General features: G+C 40.6%; 1 protein-coding gene across 5 annotated transcripts in view; it reads right to left on the bottom strand.

The window, feature by feature from the left end:
* The window catches only part of LOC136871659 (high affinity cAMP-specific and IBMX-insensitive 3',5'-cyclic phosphodiesterase 8), a 1,461,726-nt gene that overhangs the window by 421,386 nt on the left and 1,023,766 nt on the right, over positions 1-16,574 (bottom strand). Inside the window, exon 1 of one of the 5 annotated variants that reach the window (XM_068227182.1) lies at positions 15,268-15,506. The exons of the other annotated variants lie outside the window; for them this stretch is intronic. Within the exon in view, the coding sequence (XP_068083283.1) occupies positions 15,268-15,390 (123 nt within the window). The 5' untranslated portion in view covers positions 15,391-15,506. Of the gene's footprint in view, positions 1-15,267; positions 15,507-16,574 lie in introns of those variants that run through there. 5 annotated transcript variants of the gene reach the window in all.

A 16,574-nucleotide genomic window follows, 5' to 3' on the forward strand; every position in this document is an offset into this window, starting at 1 on the left:
GAATTTAAGACCTTCCACTTAAACTACCATTCCGCTCAGCGTGAATAAAATTATGGATGGGTTAGATTGTAATGCCTTATTCTCCGACTTTGCACACCGATTTTCATTAAATTATTTTCATCCATTTTCTCGCGATGCGCTAATATACAAAGAGACATGACAGAAAATTAAAAAGTGTATTTCCTTGTTACTGGTTTTCCTCCAGGTACTGCGGTTTTTCCTGTCATATTTCATTCCAGCAACACTCTCCAGCAACATTTCATTTCATCTGTCATTCATTAATCATTGCCCCAGAGGAGTACGACAGGCTTTGGCAGCCGGCACAGTTCCTCACCGCTAGATGGGGCTTCATTCATTCCATTCCTGACCCGGTAGAATGTTACTGTGAACACGATTGATACAGAAATACCTTTTTTTTTTTCTTTTTAATTCTGACCAATGCACAGACAAAACTCGTATTTCATGTATAATTGTAGGTATTGGGAGTAGGAGGCAAAAGTTTGTTTCCCTTGCTCAAATTGTCACCTGAAACGAACTCTAGAATTAGTAGCAACCAGTCTTAAACCGCCCGTACTTGTGCGAGCGTAGAGTGTCTGCTAACACGGGCTGTAGAAGAAATTGTAGGTGATAATTTAACAAGCTCAAACTGCTGTGTGCTCAGCGTCTCTTCTCTTCAGATACTTCGGTCTTCAACATTAATGAGCACAAAACTAGAGTTGTTTAGAAAGCTTTTCATTATTGTGACTGCAGCCTAAAAATTAAAACAAAAGATGATAAAGAGCTCAGATAGAATGAACCTTGAGTTATGAATAATTGCAGACGAAACCATTACTGAAATAAAATGTGCTTCTCCACTGGAAGTCTCCAAAACATTACGAAGTAACTATCACAGCTCATCATTCAACGGAAGAAAGAAGGAAAAAAAGAAAGAAAGAAAGAAAGAAAGAAAGAAAGATAGACAGATACTGAACCCATGACCTTTGTGCCCTAAGAACATTATGCATAAATTAACAATTAAATTAGAAGTTCGATTCTTGATAGCATGGATTTGACACGTGACGAGGGGGTGATTACCTTCGGTCCCACGCTCTGGGATACGTGACGTCAGCCACACGTGTCGACGGCGGAAGAATCTCAAGTCATTTTTGTGAACTATTTCAAAGCGCGTGTACATGGCGTGACCCAAGCGAAGTCAAAAAAATATAGTGCCTATCAAAGGGGGTCAATCATCTCACAAATCGAACCCGTATAAATTTTAAATGTCCATGAACACTACCGCCAGAATTATAGCAAGCATGTAGTCACTTTCAAAACTCTTGAAATTACAGTTTAGTTAAGTCAGAAAATTTATAGAAATTTTCTTGGCGGCAAAGGGAGATTCGCGAAGAGAGGGGGTAACTGCTATAAATATGAAGGGACGCCATGACGAAGTCTCCTTCTCCGGCATTTGTGATACAAAGAGGACGAAAAATTGTTGAGCTGCTCTGCGAAATCAAACAACAAACGTAGACTGAGTTCAACGGCAGATTTTAGCCATTGTGGCTAGGTCTTGACTCCATGAGGAGATAGTTTTCTTGAGTGAAATAATTGTACCAGATAGGACGGTCAAAGTACTGAATAAATTCTTAGGTGATTAAGTAATTCGTGTGCGGAAATAATTATAGTCCATCGTGTGCGCTCAGCAAAAAAGTGAAGGGTATTTTCTTTTTTAATGCTTTATTCCAGGAAACCTGAAGAAATATAATAATGATCTGTAAAGCCATGAATGTAAAAATGGCTAAATAAAATGCCAGGGTCGCAGGTGAGCCCTATGACGAACAATGGTGTGACTACATGAGGTAGGTGACTTTCCATCTTACTACCTATTATATCTTGTTTCATGATCTCTAAAAGTGTATTTGAATGGGGATATACGACGCAGTGGTCACCCCTACTAAGTTTTGTAAATGTGAGAATACGACTAAAAGAGTCATTTGTTTTATTTTCCACTTGGATAAATTTTTGAAGTCTTGCGAGTGCCGTATAATGTTGTAAAAAGTTATTGAATAGGGTTTCGAAGTGATATCACGTCCAATGTAGATCGTCATCCGTGTGAGTGTACTGCCTATATTTTTGTGATGTCAAATTAAGATGTTCATTCGACGTAAATTTTTCCTGTCTGCAATTTGACGTTAATAATGTAGGAATCCATGGTTACTCATTTTCAATCGAGTGGAAGCGCGCTGTCGGGTGAGAATCTAGGGTGATGAATTTGGTCACGGAGAGAAACGTTTTTCTAGGCCCATTTTAAACTGTGTCTGACTGACAATAAAAAGATCTAGTAGAATGTTTCAGTCATTTTTCGTAAAAATCAAGTTATTAAATACAATATCATTTATGCGTCGAAATTTCTAGTAAGGATTTTATTCCAGTTCTTTGTCGATGATAATTGTGGAGCTGGGAAACAGAGGTTAGTTTTGTTGATATGAGATTTGTGAATCTGGTTGGACCTGTCATTGAAGCCGGGACATAGAAGCCCGAGGAATATTTTATATTGTTGGGAATGGAAAGAAATCCATAGAAATCCATAGCGGTATTAATTTGCGACGCGTATAATTAGTGTGGGCATCTTGAAGCATAATCTGTGCATTTTGGTGGTTAGAATATCGTATTTGTTTAATTATGTCGGCAGAGTTTAAAGGTGAGCATTTTGAGAAGCCAGTCAACTGGAATAATCCAGGTGTTTCATGTTACTGCCAAGCGAACTGGGGGACGAGAGGCCTCAGCTGAGAGGGTTACACCATATGATAACGGGACAGGCGTGGAATTGAGATTGTATTCTCGGCCGGGGAGAACGTTAAAATGCTGGATTTAGTTGAAATTCATAGCCGGTAATAATCTGAGTATTGTGGAATACTGTAAAATTTGTTTAATTGGGGACGTAATGAACATTTGAAATCACGAACTTTGAGTATAAGGAACAGAGTAACCAAATTCAGGGTTGTCCAAAATATAGAGCGATGGTTGAGATGATTGGTTTGCCTGTGAGGGGTGTGCAAAATTCATAAATGGTATGACGAGATATGACATCGTAATTATATGGCGAGTTGTTTGGTTTGTACGTAGATTATTACGATATCCAAGTGTTAATAACGGTTAGGACTAGATTAGATTTTAAAGTGTGAGATCATGAGACAAGATATATAACTGGACATGAATTATGTAACAATTATTTTCCAGCCAGATAAATATCACAAGATTGAATTCACATCACAGCTGCGTAGGAATTTGTGAAGAAACCAGAGTCCGCGGAGATAAAATTTACTGTTCTTTAACATTTCGTTAAATCATTTAAATTTATTTAATTATTAAATTCAGTGAAACCGCATTTTGAAATAACTTTAATCAAGCGAATAACTTGGAGATGCATTCTGGAAATTTTAGTTTGTTTTCTGGGGAATATTTAAATGTAAAGTAACGATTAAGGGGACATATCCGAAGGAAATGGATTTTACTGCCACAAAGTTTGTGAGCATTGCTATTGTTGTAATTATTGAACTTTGATTGATTGAGCAGTGAATGTGCTGGGGATAGTAAAGTGGAAACTTTGGTCATCAACCGATGTAACTTAATTGTGTTTAGCCTTCAGCCTAGAAACTTGGATGGTCAGGGGGTCATCAACCTCAGTGACTTAGATTAGGGCCATATGCCACTGTAGCATCATTTTCCTTGCGGTCATCATCCACAATGACTTTAAGTAACTTAGAAGTTTAGATGTCGGTCTATGACATAGACGCAGGTCACATCGATTCAATTAAGGGTCCATGCCGTAGAACCACTGTGTGGCACACACCAATTGGACTGCCTTAATTATATCCAGAGTCCAGAGTTCGTGTTACGAGGGCTGGACCATAACGAATCACTATGATGGTACATGTGGTCTCACATGGAAGCCGAATTTAAGGATTTCCAAACTTTCCTTTCTTAAATAATTAATAATTGAGACAATGGTTTCTAGTAAGAATGCCCATCAGGCAGTTACGTTAAAGTCTCACACCAGTGTTCTGACCTTTATGTAAAATGATTGTGGTGTCCAGTGGACACAATTGACTTCTATGATACCGTTGACATATCAGATTGCTTCAGAATTTCCTGAATAAATAGGAATCTTTTAAACAAACCTTTCATTCCAGTAGATAGATTAGAATTACTGAACCCTACCTTTACCTCAGCAAGTGACGAAGAACCCGATACGACCCAAGAGACAGATCTCATGAACTTTGCTGATAGGTAAGAAAGGTAGGTATCCCTCAATATGGACCAAAGGGTTCACTACGAAGGCGCGATGCAGATATTGGCCGTATAACTTAAAAACATAGTGTAACTGTGCGAACGCTGCCTGTTAAAGACTGTAGCAAGTCCATGTAAGATGATTGTCAGAATTCTTAGAAGGAAAAGAAGCAGCAGTTTATACAACTTGAATTTTATAGGGACGCGTCAGTCCATATATCACAGCAGCGTACAAATTTTCCCAGTTTACGCTGCATATTTTAGTATATTTACGGGAACACTTTGTCTGCGGCGCGTTGTGCAAGGGCGCCCATGCCCGGGAGCCCTAGGTCTCAGGAAAAGGAAAAAAAAGGTATAGTCAGGTGTTTTTCTTTCAAGAAAATGGTTTAAAAGTCGGTATTATGTGGAAGTGGTACGTGATAAGGTGGGTGGTCTTCTACCGTGGAATACAAGTCGCCATTCATCTTTCAAAATATTAAAAATACTATATACCCCTAGGTCTTGCCCCCTTCCCCCTCCCCCCTTACAAACAATCCTATGGGTGCCCTTGACGTTGTGCAATAACGTCGTGTCCAAAGCACGCATTTCGTCGGATTCTGAGAGGGCAGTGTTCTGGAGCATGATACTTTGGGTCGGGGATACAACTGGGGAGGACTAGTACTTCACCAAGGCGACCTCACCTGCTATGCTGAACAGGAGCCTTGTGGGGGTTGGAAAGATTGGATAGGTTAGAACGAGGGAAGGAAGCGGCCGTGGTCTTAAGTTAGGTACCATCCCAGCATTTTCCTGGAGAAGAAGTGGGGAAACCACGGAATACCACTTCGAGGATGGCTGAGATGGGAATCAAACTTCCTCTACTAATTTGACCTCCCGAGGCTGAGTTGACCCCATTGCAGTCCTGGTACTACTTTTTCCATTTTCGTGGCAGAGCCTGGAATCGAACACGGGTCTCCAGGGGAGGAAGCTAATCACACTGACCGCTACACCACAGAGGCGGACCTTATTTCAATTCTTAATTGTTACAATTAAGAAGGTTTGTTTTAATTGCGTGTCAGTTCTTATTTCAATATGCATGAGTATCATGGAGGTATACTGTATGTCCGGCTCCATGGCTGAATGGTTAGTATGCTGCTGTTTGGTCCACGGCGTCCCGGATTCGATTCTCGGTTGGATCGGGAATTCTTACTTTCATTAGTTTATTCCTATTGCTCGGAGGGTGGGCGTTCGTGTCGTCTTAGCATTAGAATTCCTCTCTGTGATTTTGCGAGACCTGCATCAGGCCTCTCCGGGGGCCACACGCCATTTACTGTATATGGGGATATCAACTTGAAAATGTGACATTTATTTTTTTAACCGTGTGAACAGCTAATCACACAAACCACTGCACCACCGGGTGCATATAATGTACTAAAATCAATTTATGCAATAATTCAAGAAACTGCTAATTTTGTGTCTCCGAAAAGGATGTGTAACTCGTATACTGAAATTTTTAAATGCAACTTTTTCGTCACTTTAAAAACACACCCGATATGGGAAGAGTTTAGTGTTTTTATAGCGCTTCTGTACTGACAAGGACTTGCTCGAATTTGATACGAATGTAACACTAAACAAAATGTGACGCTGAAGTAAAGAATCTCACACTGACAAAGCCCTTGAGTTGGATAGAACATGTACTGTATGTTACGTGATTAGTTTGAAATAAAATTTCACGAAGTATTGATTGCCGAAGTAAATTGTCTAACTTTCTTAATTTCAACTGGGCAATATTAATAAATATGGCTTTTAAAATATTAAAATGTGTGTATCTGTAATTATTTAATAGTTGGAACAGGGATGGATGTGGTCGTGGCCTATGTACATTTTGTACCATTCTGGCATTCATTTTAAGTTGAAGTGAGAAACCCCGGTAAAGCACGCCTGAGATGGTCAAGAGTGGGAATAATCTTCTCAGTCTCACCGATTATGTAGCTCACAGTATCTAGTGTTATCTCTTGTTGAACTAGATAAGGAACTGCACATGAGGACTTTATCGTAGCACTTCGACCATCTGACACGTCTATGTTTCTGGAACTACACAGTGACACAGACAGCCATCACCTCCCAACCATACACTCGCTTCTTATTTTCGTAAATATGAGACTTACAGTAACTCAAAAAGAGAATGAGTGCATGGTATTGTATAATCCTAGCATTCCATATTTTTTCAGACATTTCTTTTCCCTGCAATGTGCTTCATGTCGCACCAACAAGGGTAGGTCCTCTGGCGACGGTGGGATAGAGAACGCTAGGAGTAGGAAGAAAGCAACCGTGGCCTTGATTAAAGTGCTTGGTGTGAAAATGGGGAAACTGCGGAAAATCATCTTCAGGGCTGCCAACAATGGGGTTCGAACCCACTATTTCCCGAACGCAAGCTGAGAGCTACCTGACCCTGACCGTGCGGAGAGACTACCTCGGTCGGACAATTTTAATTATTACAAAAATAGAATTAACCTATGTAGATACAAACTCTGTGGATACCCAAAATGCCGGGCAGAGTGGCTCAGACGGTTGAGGCGCTAGCCATCTGTCGCCAACTTGGCAGGGTCGAACCTGCCTCAGTCCGGTGATATTTGAAGGTGCTCAAATACGCCAGCCTCGTGTCGGTAGATTTACTGGCACGTAAAAAGGAATCCAGCGGGACTAAATTCAGGCACCTCGGCGTCTCGGAAAACCGTAAAAGTATTGTGGGACGTAAAGTCAATATTTATTATTATTATTATTATTATTATTATTATTATTATTATTATTATTATTATTATTATTATTATTATTATTATTATTATTATACCAAAAACAAATAGCAAAGCCATCAGGAAAAGACAGAAATGAGGAGTTCAAAAAATGGTGCTCCCTTCCTAAAAAAGGTAAAGGAATTGCCTCTTCGCACAGTACCCTCAAGGAAATCAGTGGTTCGCAGAAGAGCTAGGTCTTTTAACATCAGAATGGATTGAAAGCATCACAATGATGGCAGACGTTGCTCCAATAAGAAGCTTGTATGGTAGAAGCCAGGAGATCAACCACTGCAGGCGTGCCTGGGACATGTTCTCGGCTACTAAACATTCGGCTCATTGCCTAGGAATACTGGCCATCACACAATTCGCGGCCTTATTACCAAAGCCTTTCGCGATAATGGGTGGGAAGTATGTGAAGAAGTGAACTGCTTAGCTAAATACGGTAGCACGAGAAGAGTAGATATTCTAGCCATCGATAAACAGAGAGAGATCGTTCTCTAATATTGGACCCATCGGGCGAGTTGGCCGTGCGGTTAGGAGGGCGCAGCTGTGAACTCGCATCCGGGAGATAGTGCGTTCGAGCCCCACTGTCGGCAGCCCTGAAGATGGTTTTCCGTCGTTTCCCATTTTCACACCAGGCAAATAATGCTGAGGCTTTACCTTAATTAAGGCCACGGCCGCTTCCTTCCCATTCCTAGGCCTTTCCTGTCCCATCGTCGCCATAAGACTTATCTGTGTCGGTGCGACGTAAAAGCAACTAGCAAATATATATAGTGGACCCAACAATACGTCTAGAATCAGGCGAACAACAGCCACACGATGTGCACTTTGCGAAGCAGGCAATCTACGTTCCAGTATTCAATATTTCATGGAGAAATACGCGAACTCCATCACCGTCGACGGGTTGTTAGTGGGTGCAAGAGGTACCATACCGGGGATGATGGCTGAGATGTGGAAGAGGTTTGCCCGCAAGGAAAGCTACCTAGCCATGATTGCCGAGGCGGCTGTGCGTGGGTCCGTGCTACTTTTTAAGGAACCATTTATATTTAAAAACATAAAAACTGTACAATACGGTGGCGAATCCGTTCAGGTTAATTTCCTAAATAAAGGAATCTATTTGGTTTGGTGGTATCTAAGAAAAGTGAACCTGCAAGGAACTTGTACCGGGTGGGCAAAATTAAAAAACGTATACAAAATATTTACAATAGGGCTGACACGGGATTGGTCCTTGTGCTGGAATTGAAAAACTGAGGACCCGAAATTCCTGACTCCACTTCACTCAGAAACTACCGAAAGAACTCAACACGCGAAGGTTCGTCTGGACGCTTCAACGCAACGCACAAGAGAAAATTTTTAAGGACACAGATGCAGCTGCCTACTGTCATTTCTGAATGGATACAGTACTTGTGCATCCACCTCTTGGCACAGCCGAGAGCGAAGTGTAGCTTCCACCCAGTCTCATCAATGGCTGTGACAATATGGAAGCTGCTAGGGTATGAGTGGTGCACAACCAGTGCGTCTGAATGTTATGAAAGGTGTTGCTCATAGGGTTAGTCGTGCTACAATAGCACTGTCTGGCTTAATGAGGAAAGCAATGGCAAACTACCTCACTCCTCATCTTACCTAGTACGCCTCATTTTGGTGCTGACATTGGTTTTTGTGGTATCCCTAAAACTGCCTAGCCTTTGGTGGTGCCATTTGAGGATCCAACCAGCCTCTGGGCTGATGACCTAACAGACAGACAGATGCAGGATCTTTTTGATAATGTTTTGAAACGACGATCGCTTAATTCACGCTTGCACAGATAAATGGCGTTCAGATTTCATCGACTTCGTTCCAAGCTTTCCTTCACTCGAGCAATGTTTTCTGGTGTTCGAACTCTTTTCGGATCGTTACGGGTTTTATTCGCTACAGAGCCCGTTTCAAGCCATTTTGCCACTAAGTTTTGCATTGCAGACTTTACTCGGGGTTTTGCCAAAACACGTCCAGTCTTAAACTCTTGCGCAAATAGTTCCGCACAGGTTTACCACGTATCGTGCTTCGCATTATCACTCGACTATGAACACGCGCTGTTTTATCGTGAGCACCATTTTGTGTTGCATTCAACTGGTCACTAAACACGTCTGCTTCTCTCACTTATTTACACGTAATGGCACAGCGACGTACTCGGGCAGAGCATGTGGAAGATGCGTATGCGCGGACATGTGACAGCAACCAGAGTTTCCAGCATTTCCTGTGATTGTCTGTTCTGCTGTTCATTAACAGAGATCAATTCTGCGTCAATCTTATACATATTTCCCAGGCTAGTTTTATTTTTTCTGCACTGTACAATAAATTCTTTTCTTTGAGAACGACTGTACGTAAAAGAGGATATGAATTGCAGACTAGCGCAAGCAAGGAGAGCGTATCTTCAGAAAAAGAATTTGTTCACTTCAAGCATAACGGAATACATGTTACAAATATTAGAATAATAAAAATACTTTTGTACAGAGCAAGGCATTGTATGGAAGAGACACATAGATAATAAGCAGTTTAGGAAGACAGAAAAGCTGTTGAAGTATAATGTTACAAATGTTGGCTGACGTGGGATGGGTTGCTCGGTCCACGAACGAAGAGATATTGAATAGCGTTGCAAATAATACTTTCTTGTGAACAAGGGAACGAAAGTACGCTGGATCCAAGAGGTATAATGGGATGTAGAAGAAATGAGAATACAGGAACCAGAGATATGCAACAGAGTGATTTTAAAATAAAAAAATCAGGCTTGCACAGGTTTTCAAGACAGAACTAGGCCCAGAACAAAATCATCACGGACAGAAGAGCGAAGAAGGGTGCAAAGTATGAGAAATAAATAATGTTGGACAAGGAGAAAGACCAGAAGTCCGCCTCTGTAGTGGTAGTGGTTAGTGTGATTAGCTGCAACTACCAGCGGCTCGGATTCGATTCCCGGCTCTGCCACGAAATTTGAAAAGTGGTACGTTGTCTGGAACGGCGTCCACTCAGCCTCGGGAGGTCTATTGAGTAGAAGAGAATTCGATTTCTACCTCAGCGATCCTTGATATCATCTAATTGAATTGATCGATACTAAAATGATAGTATGAATCTTTTAAGTGTAAACAATGCAGCAGTTCAAAGTGTTGGAACTGCAGGTATCCACACGGGCATCAGTCCAAAAGTTCAAGCTGCATTTCGATCGTGTCTCCCGTTGGAATCTCTTCCTGTCAAGGGCTTTCTAAGAGGATATTTATGGCTGGATCCCGAAGGTCATGAACTCGAGTACAAATGGGACATGTCTATTGCTCACACAACAAGATAAATTCAATTTATATTGGCTTAAATGTTACAGTATAGAAGTGTTTTACACAAGTAGCGAAGCACTATTATTAATCATTGAAAATGGATGATACAGAACATTCGTTGGCGAGATTACACAAGAGTTCCGGTTATATTAGGGAAGTTCATTACTACTCTGTATTCTAAAACTCCTCCTGCTCTTTTCGGCATGGCAGAATTAGTGGTTGCTAGAAGATGATGATTGTTGTTCAAAGGGGCCTAACATATAGGTCATTTGTCCCTAATGGTAAGAAATTAGACGAAATATAGTGAAAATTTAAAAGTCCAAATTCATCCACTGACCAGAATTCAAAACGTAATGATGAAGAATGAATGGATGAATATGAATTTAAAACAATCAGCGGATCCAACTCGCAATTTTGAAAGTTAAAAATAATTCCAAGACGACGACCAATTCTTATGAACTTAAAACAATCAGTGGATTCGACTCACAATGCCCCACCTGCCCAGAAACTATCTTAAAACAATAGTATATACTGACCAGGAGGCTGCTTCCAAAGCACAATCCTGAATCGATGATGCTTGTTGTCTGAAGGGGTCCAAAATCCAGGTCAACGGCCCCTCATAATGGTACTTATCGCTAGGAAAGTAAGAACCATGGTATTTCTCATGTAGCGGTACTAATCATGCGTAACGTAGACTTACGGTGTGGTACTACTCACAGGTAATGTAATACGCACAGGTAACGCAGACACATGGTGTCGCTCATATAATAGTACTAATCACAGACAACGTAAGCCTGCGTGTTCCGCACAGAGTGGTGCTAATCACGGGTACTGTAAAACCCATACTGAATCACCCTCTGTTGTTACCAATTACAAATCTATTGTGTACCTAACATAGTGGTAGCAGGACGAATAGAAATGTATAACGTGACGACTTGTGCTGGCTGATACAGTCCTTCACTACGCGGCGCTGGTGTAGCTAGATAGGGATCAGCTATCTCTGAACATGTGTTTCTAAATGGGAACTGATGTAATTTGATTCGGAATTTATAGTGTAAATAAATGATTTGGAACCGTGTATTCATTTCTGTGGTGCTTCAGGACTGTGCATTGTGTTTACTGACTGATGACTCTGTTTATGTGCTATATATGTTTGATGCAAGTTAAGATATAGTGCTTCATGTTTTGAAAGTAATTTGTGAAAAAATACGTAGGAAGTATTGTGCAGTTAATAATGACATAAGAGCATTACTTCAGAAATTGGTTCGTCAGTAACGTAATCAATAACTCAAACGTTTGTGCTTAGTTGCGCTGTGTAATTGTTCTTTCAGTAAATCGCCACGAATATGACTACATATTAAACTCTGTAGCAACTATCAGTTGTAACCTTTAAAACAAATGTCAGCTCTTTAGTGTACATGCTGCGAAATATATCGCAGTAAACCTGTTAAAACCTCTGGAGGCTTGCCACATTATTCTGATAAATACGTATGTTATACACATGTAATTCTTACATAACTACTTAATCTATATATTAATAATAATTTCATGTGGCTATTTCTAGCCGAGTGCAGCCCTTGTAAGGCAGACCCTCCGATGAGGGTGGGCGGCATCTGCCATGTGTAGGTAACTGCGTGTTATTGCGGTGGAGGATAGTGTTATGTGCGGTGTGGGAGTTGCAGGGATGTTGGGGACAGCACAAACACCCAGCCCCCGGGCCACTGGAATTAACCAATGAAGGTTAAAATCCCCGACCCGGCCGGGAATCGAACCCGAGACCCACTGAACCGAAGGTCAGTACGCTGACCATTCAGCCAACGAGTCGGACATTTATATATTAACGTGCTCAGTTTAATTATGAATATTACTAATAACTTCCTCTGGAGATGCTTAATTCCGTTTTTAAGAAGAATTCCTGCTGATTATCAGTACTAACTTTGTGTTATCACCAGCACTAGATCATACACAGATAATACTAGAAGAGTCCATTATAGAATAATGGAATTGTGGAATAATTTGGAATAATCACGGAATAATTATGGAATAATCATGAGTGGAAGGAACATCTGATTTAGTAAATTGGACATCTTTTTATTATGATGTTTCAGGATGAATATAATGGAAGATTTGGAAAAATGTGTGGGGCTGCTATGGGATCCAGTTGGCGTCTCTGTACCTCTTTCTCACCATTAATAATGAAACTGTCACAGTTTTGGGGCGGTAAAATGCAGATCACAGATACGACTTTCATCACACAAAGGCAGATCCTGTCGTGGAGTAGCCTTCGACCACTTGGAGAACAGACTGGGATCCTTTGCGGTGATTTTTTTTATTTGACTGTTTATTGCAACCCGACTTGTAACCCGGGACATAGCAAGTTGTTAGCATATTCACATGCGGTAGTAAATTGAAGCATATGCCGAAGTATACGTCCTAATTCTCAAATAGTTAATATTTTTTTACTTTTCAGTTCACGAAAAGTTAACACCAGACATTTTGCGCCTATAAAACTATCGAAAAAACACCAGAAACTGTATACACACTTCCACTTTATGCTGATGAAAAGCGTGCCTACTTGGCCTGTATATCGACAGCAGCGCTGCAGGCGGCGAAGAACATGTACAACCTGTGATGGATTCAGAGGGAGTCATGACACTATTCATTTCTATTCGTCCTGGTGGTACTACTCGTAAGTAAACGCGACCCATGGTGTTCCTCGCATGATGGTACTTATTACAAGTAGTCTCATGGTTCTAATTCAATCATCCCTTGGTCTCCCCTTTTAGTCGCCTCTTGCAACAGGCAGGGGATACCGTGGGTGTATTCTTCGTCTGTGTCCCCCACCCACAGTGGGTTGTGTGCTTGGTCCGCGAGAGCTATTTGATTTCGCTCAAGTTCACCGGCAAGCCGGTCAGGACCCCTCCCCACTCCACCGCCTGGGACGCGACACGTCGGAGTGTCACCTCTCCCCCTGCTACGCCAGCGTCGTAGGTTCGTGACCAGAATAAGTGGCTGAAATGGCAGAGAGTTTTCTGAGCCGAAGTTGGCGAGTTGAAAGTTTGACATATCGTATGGAACTATTTACCAATATTAATACGTATTAATAGTTTACAAAGCTGCATTTTTATTAAATTACTATACCCGCAAACTACTTATTTAATTAGTGCTCCTGACATGACAGTTAACAATTAAATATTCTGACAGATTTTCTGGCGTAAAACCTCTCCAGATTCAATCAAAATCCCCTTGAATGTGGGGAAAGTGTTCTCCACGTTACTCCAGGTGCTAGGGTAAAAACTACTATACGGTATCTAATTGAGAGAATGGATGGCTTTCATTGTTTGATTCTATTTCAGTGGCTTCCTTTAACTGTTTTATAGTGTCTCTCAAAATTTGAATATTTCGTGTTGAGTTGTTTGTAAAATATAATCATGCACTGCACTTAAAAAGTCAAATACTAGAAACCATGATCAAAATAATAAAATATAAAAGATCACGCAATCAAGAACTGAATTACGAACCAAAACACATGCTCTAGACAGACATGCTAATTATAATTATGTTACCAACGTACGACATGTAATTTAATTTTAAAATTAGTGGAGACCTCTTTCTTTCATACCAGTTAACACTGAAAGTACTGGGTTTTCTTTACAAACATGTTAAAAATGATATAATTTTTACGTATACAGTAGAGTCTCGTTAATCCGAACTAATTGGGACCGGAATCTCTTCGGATTACGAAATTTTCTAATAATGTTCTTCTTATTACGTTCCGCTAACTACTTTTACGGTTTCAGGAGACGCCGAGGTGCCGGGATTTTCTCCCCCAGGAGTTATTTTACGTGCCAGTAAATCTACTTACACGAGGCTGACGTATTTGAGAGCCTTCAAATACCACCGGACTGAGCCAGGATCGAGTCCGCCAAATTGGGGTCAAAAGGCCAGCGCCTCAATAGTCTGAGAAAACTAGTTTCTACAATACAGTACATTACATACCGTAATTTGAAATGTCCATTCTTTAGCAGTACATTAATAAAATACTGTATAAAAATTACAGGAGGGTAGTTAAGAACCCGTAGAGGAGAAAACGGCTATGAAAATGATATTAGCGAGGGGATGGAAGCTGACTGTCATAAATTAAAAACAGACCAAGAAATTGTAGCTATGGTGGAGAAAGAATCTAGAGTTGATGAGGAACAGAGTGACGACGAAGAAGACTACAATGAACAACTAGTGTCACATTCAGATGATGCGGCCGCCTTAGAACTTTCCATACGCTATGTCGAGCAACACTCCGCTGCTACGCCCACTGATGTGATGTTTATGAGACGCTGGTTTAACACTGCATCTTCGTGTAGGTTCCACTCACTACGGCGAAAGAAACTAACAGACTTTTTAAAGTAAACCACCAGTGATTGATGGTTTATGATGTGTAATTATGTTTACATTAAGATATTCTCGTAAATTGTGACTAATAAAATGCAAGTAAATCTTCATTCTATAATATGTTCTTTCATTTCAATAAGTATAACTTTAAAAAGAAATTAATATTTCAGTTCGGATTAACGGGACTCTAGTGTATATGCATAAAAAAATAAAACATGTTTCTAGAAGTCGCCGGAATTGAAAGATCAAATATTTAACATTCTTTAAGATCCAACTTCGGCATTCTGGGTTTATTTCCCACTTCGGATTCAGGCAAAAACTAGCGGGGCACTTTCCACAATTCTAATTCTTTGTAAAACTTCAGACACATTCCGTAACTAAACCGTAACTTAAAGAAATAACCTATCGGTAGCAACAAGTAGGAAAATTTAATTAAGCAATTTATAAGAAGTGTAAGACAGAGGAATGGATGTCCCTAGTCACATCTACGTGACCCACAACATTATTTTATGATAATTAAGATAATTTGATCACTCAACTGTGTCATCGCTCTCCGACGAAGAACTGTAGTCATCGACGAATATCCTGCTCCCTTTTTCGGTGACGGTGATGGAACCACCAGCGCTAAAGCAGCTGCTGAAGTTGAGGCATGACTTGAGCATTCTGTCAGTCCGTTAAGTCATTAGCCCGGAGGCTCGTTGGATCCTCAAATCTTGATCATTACACTACAGAACTCGAAAAATCTCACTATACACTACAACACTGCACACTTATCCTCTACCGAATTACTAACTCACTGACTTGCCTTAAGATAACGACCGATACATCAACATCTTATCACTCTTATCACTGTTGCCTGAGATGTTTATAAAAGTGGCCTTATCCTTTTATCAGGAAACATTTCCAGAACCTCGGTGTCTTAAACACTGCCATACTCAACCTAACACGACATGAACCTCAGAATGAGGAAACACTGAATTAAGCTTGACGTAAGTATTCATTACTAAGCCCTAGATTTTTAGGTTCAAAATACTAAAATTGGGTTCTTTCAATCCACTTTTTCGGATTTACTTTCAGGATTTTCAACGTTTAGGAATTTATATGCTTTTTTCCGGTAAAGGGTAAATTATTCGCTACCCCACGGCACAACAGATCTGATGGGCCTTGGCTACCAAGCGACTGCTGGAAAGCACGAAGGTCTGTATATTACCAAGTGACGTGTGGTCGGAGCGGTGAATCCTCTCGGTCGTTATTTTTTGGATTTCTAGACCGGAATTTTAATATTCTACGTCTAAAATGTAGCCCGATGATTGACGAAGAGATGATGAAATGCCTTATGGAATTATCTGCCAATATTAATACGTATTAGTAGTTTACAAAACTGTACCTTTATTAAATTACTACAACCGCAAACCACTAACAGGACACGACTCGGAACAATAAAATATGTTGACATATTTTCTGGAGAAAACCTATCCTTTCTTCTGTTAAAATCCGCTTCAATGAGGAAACACCGAGCTCTTTGCCACGCGAGGTAAGAGGAGTCAACGATTTCCTTAGAACTTCAAGTCAGTGTTCTTGCAACTTCTCTCCATAGAGAACACGACCTACTGAAGATCTCGTTCATTACAGAGTGCTGCTCTCCAATTTCCTCGACTGCCTAGTGGTCTTCTCTATACACCGCGCCACAATATGGAGCTTTCCTTTCCTTTCAAAGAACGCCATTTCTTCTCCTTCCTCTTCTTCTTCTCATTATTATTATTATTATTATTATTATTATTATTATTATTATTCTACCACTTTTCCCACATGTGTGGGGTAGCGGGTGCGGATTGTGTCGCACATG

Source organism: Anabrus simplex, chromosome 4 (genome assembly GCF_040414725.1).
Source record: "Anabrus simplex isolate iqAnaSimp1 chromosome 4, ASM4041472v1, whole genome shotgun sequence".
In the NCBI taxonomy this organism is placed as follows: domain Eukaryota; kingdom Metazoa; phylum Arthropoda; class Insecta; order Orthoptera; family Tettigoniidae; genus Anabrus; species Anabrus simplex.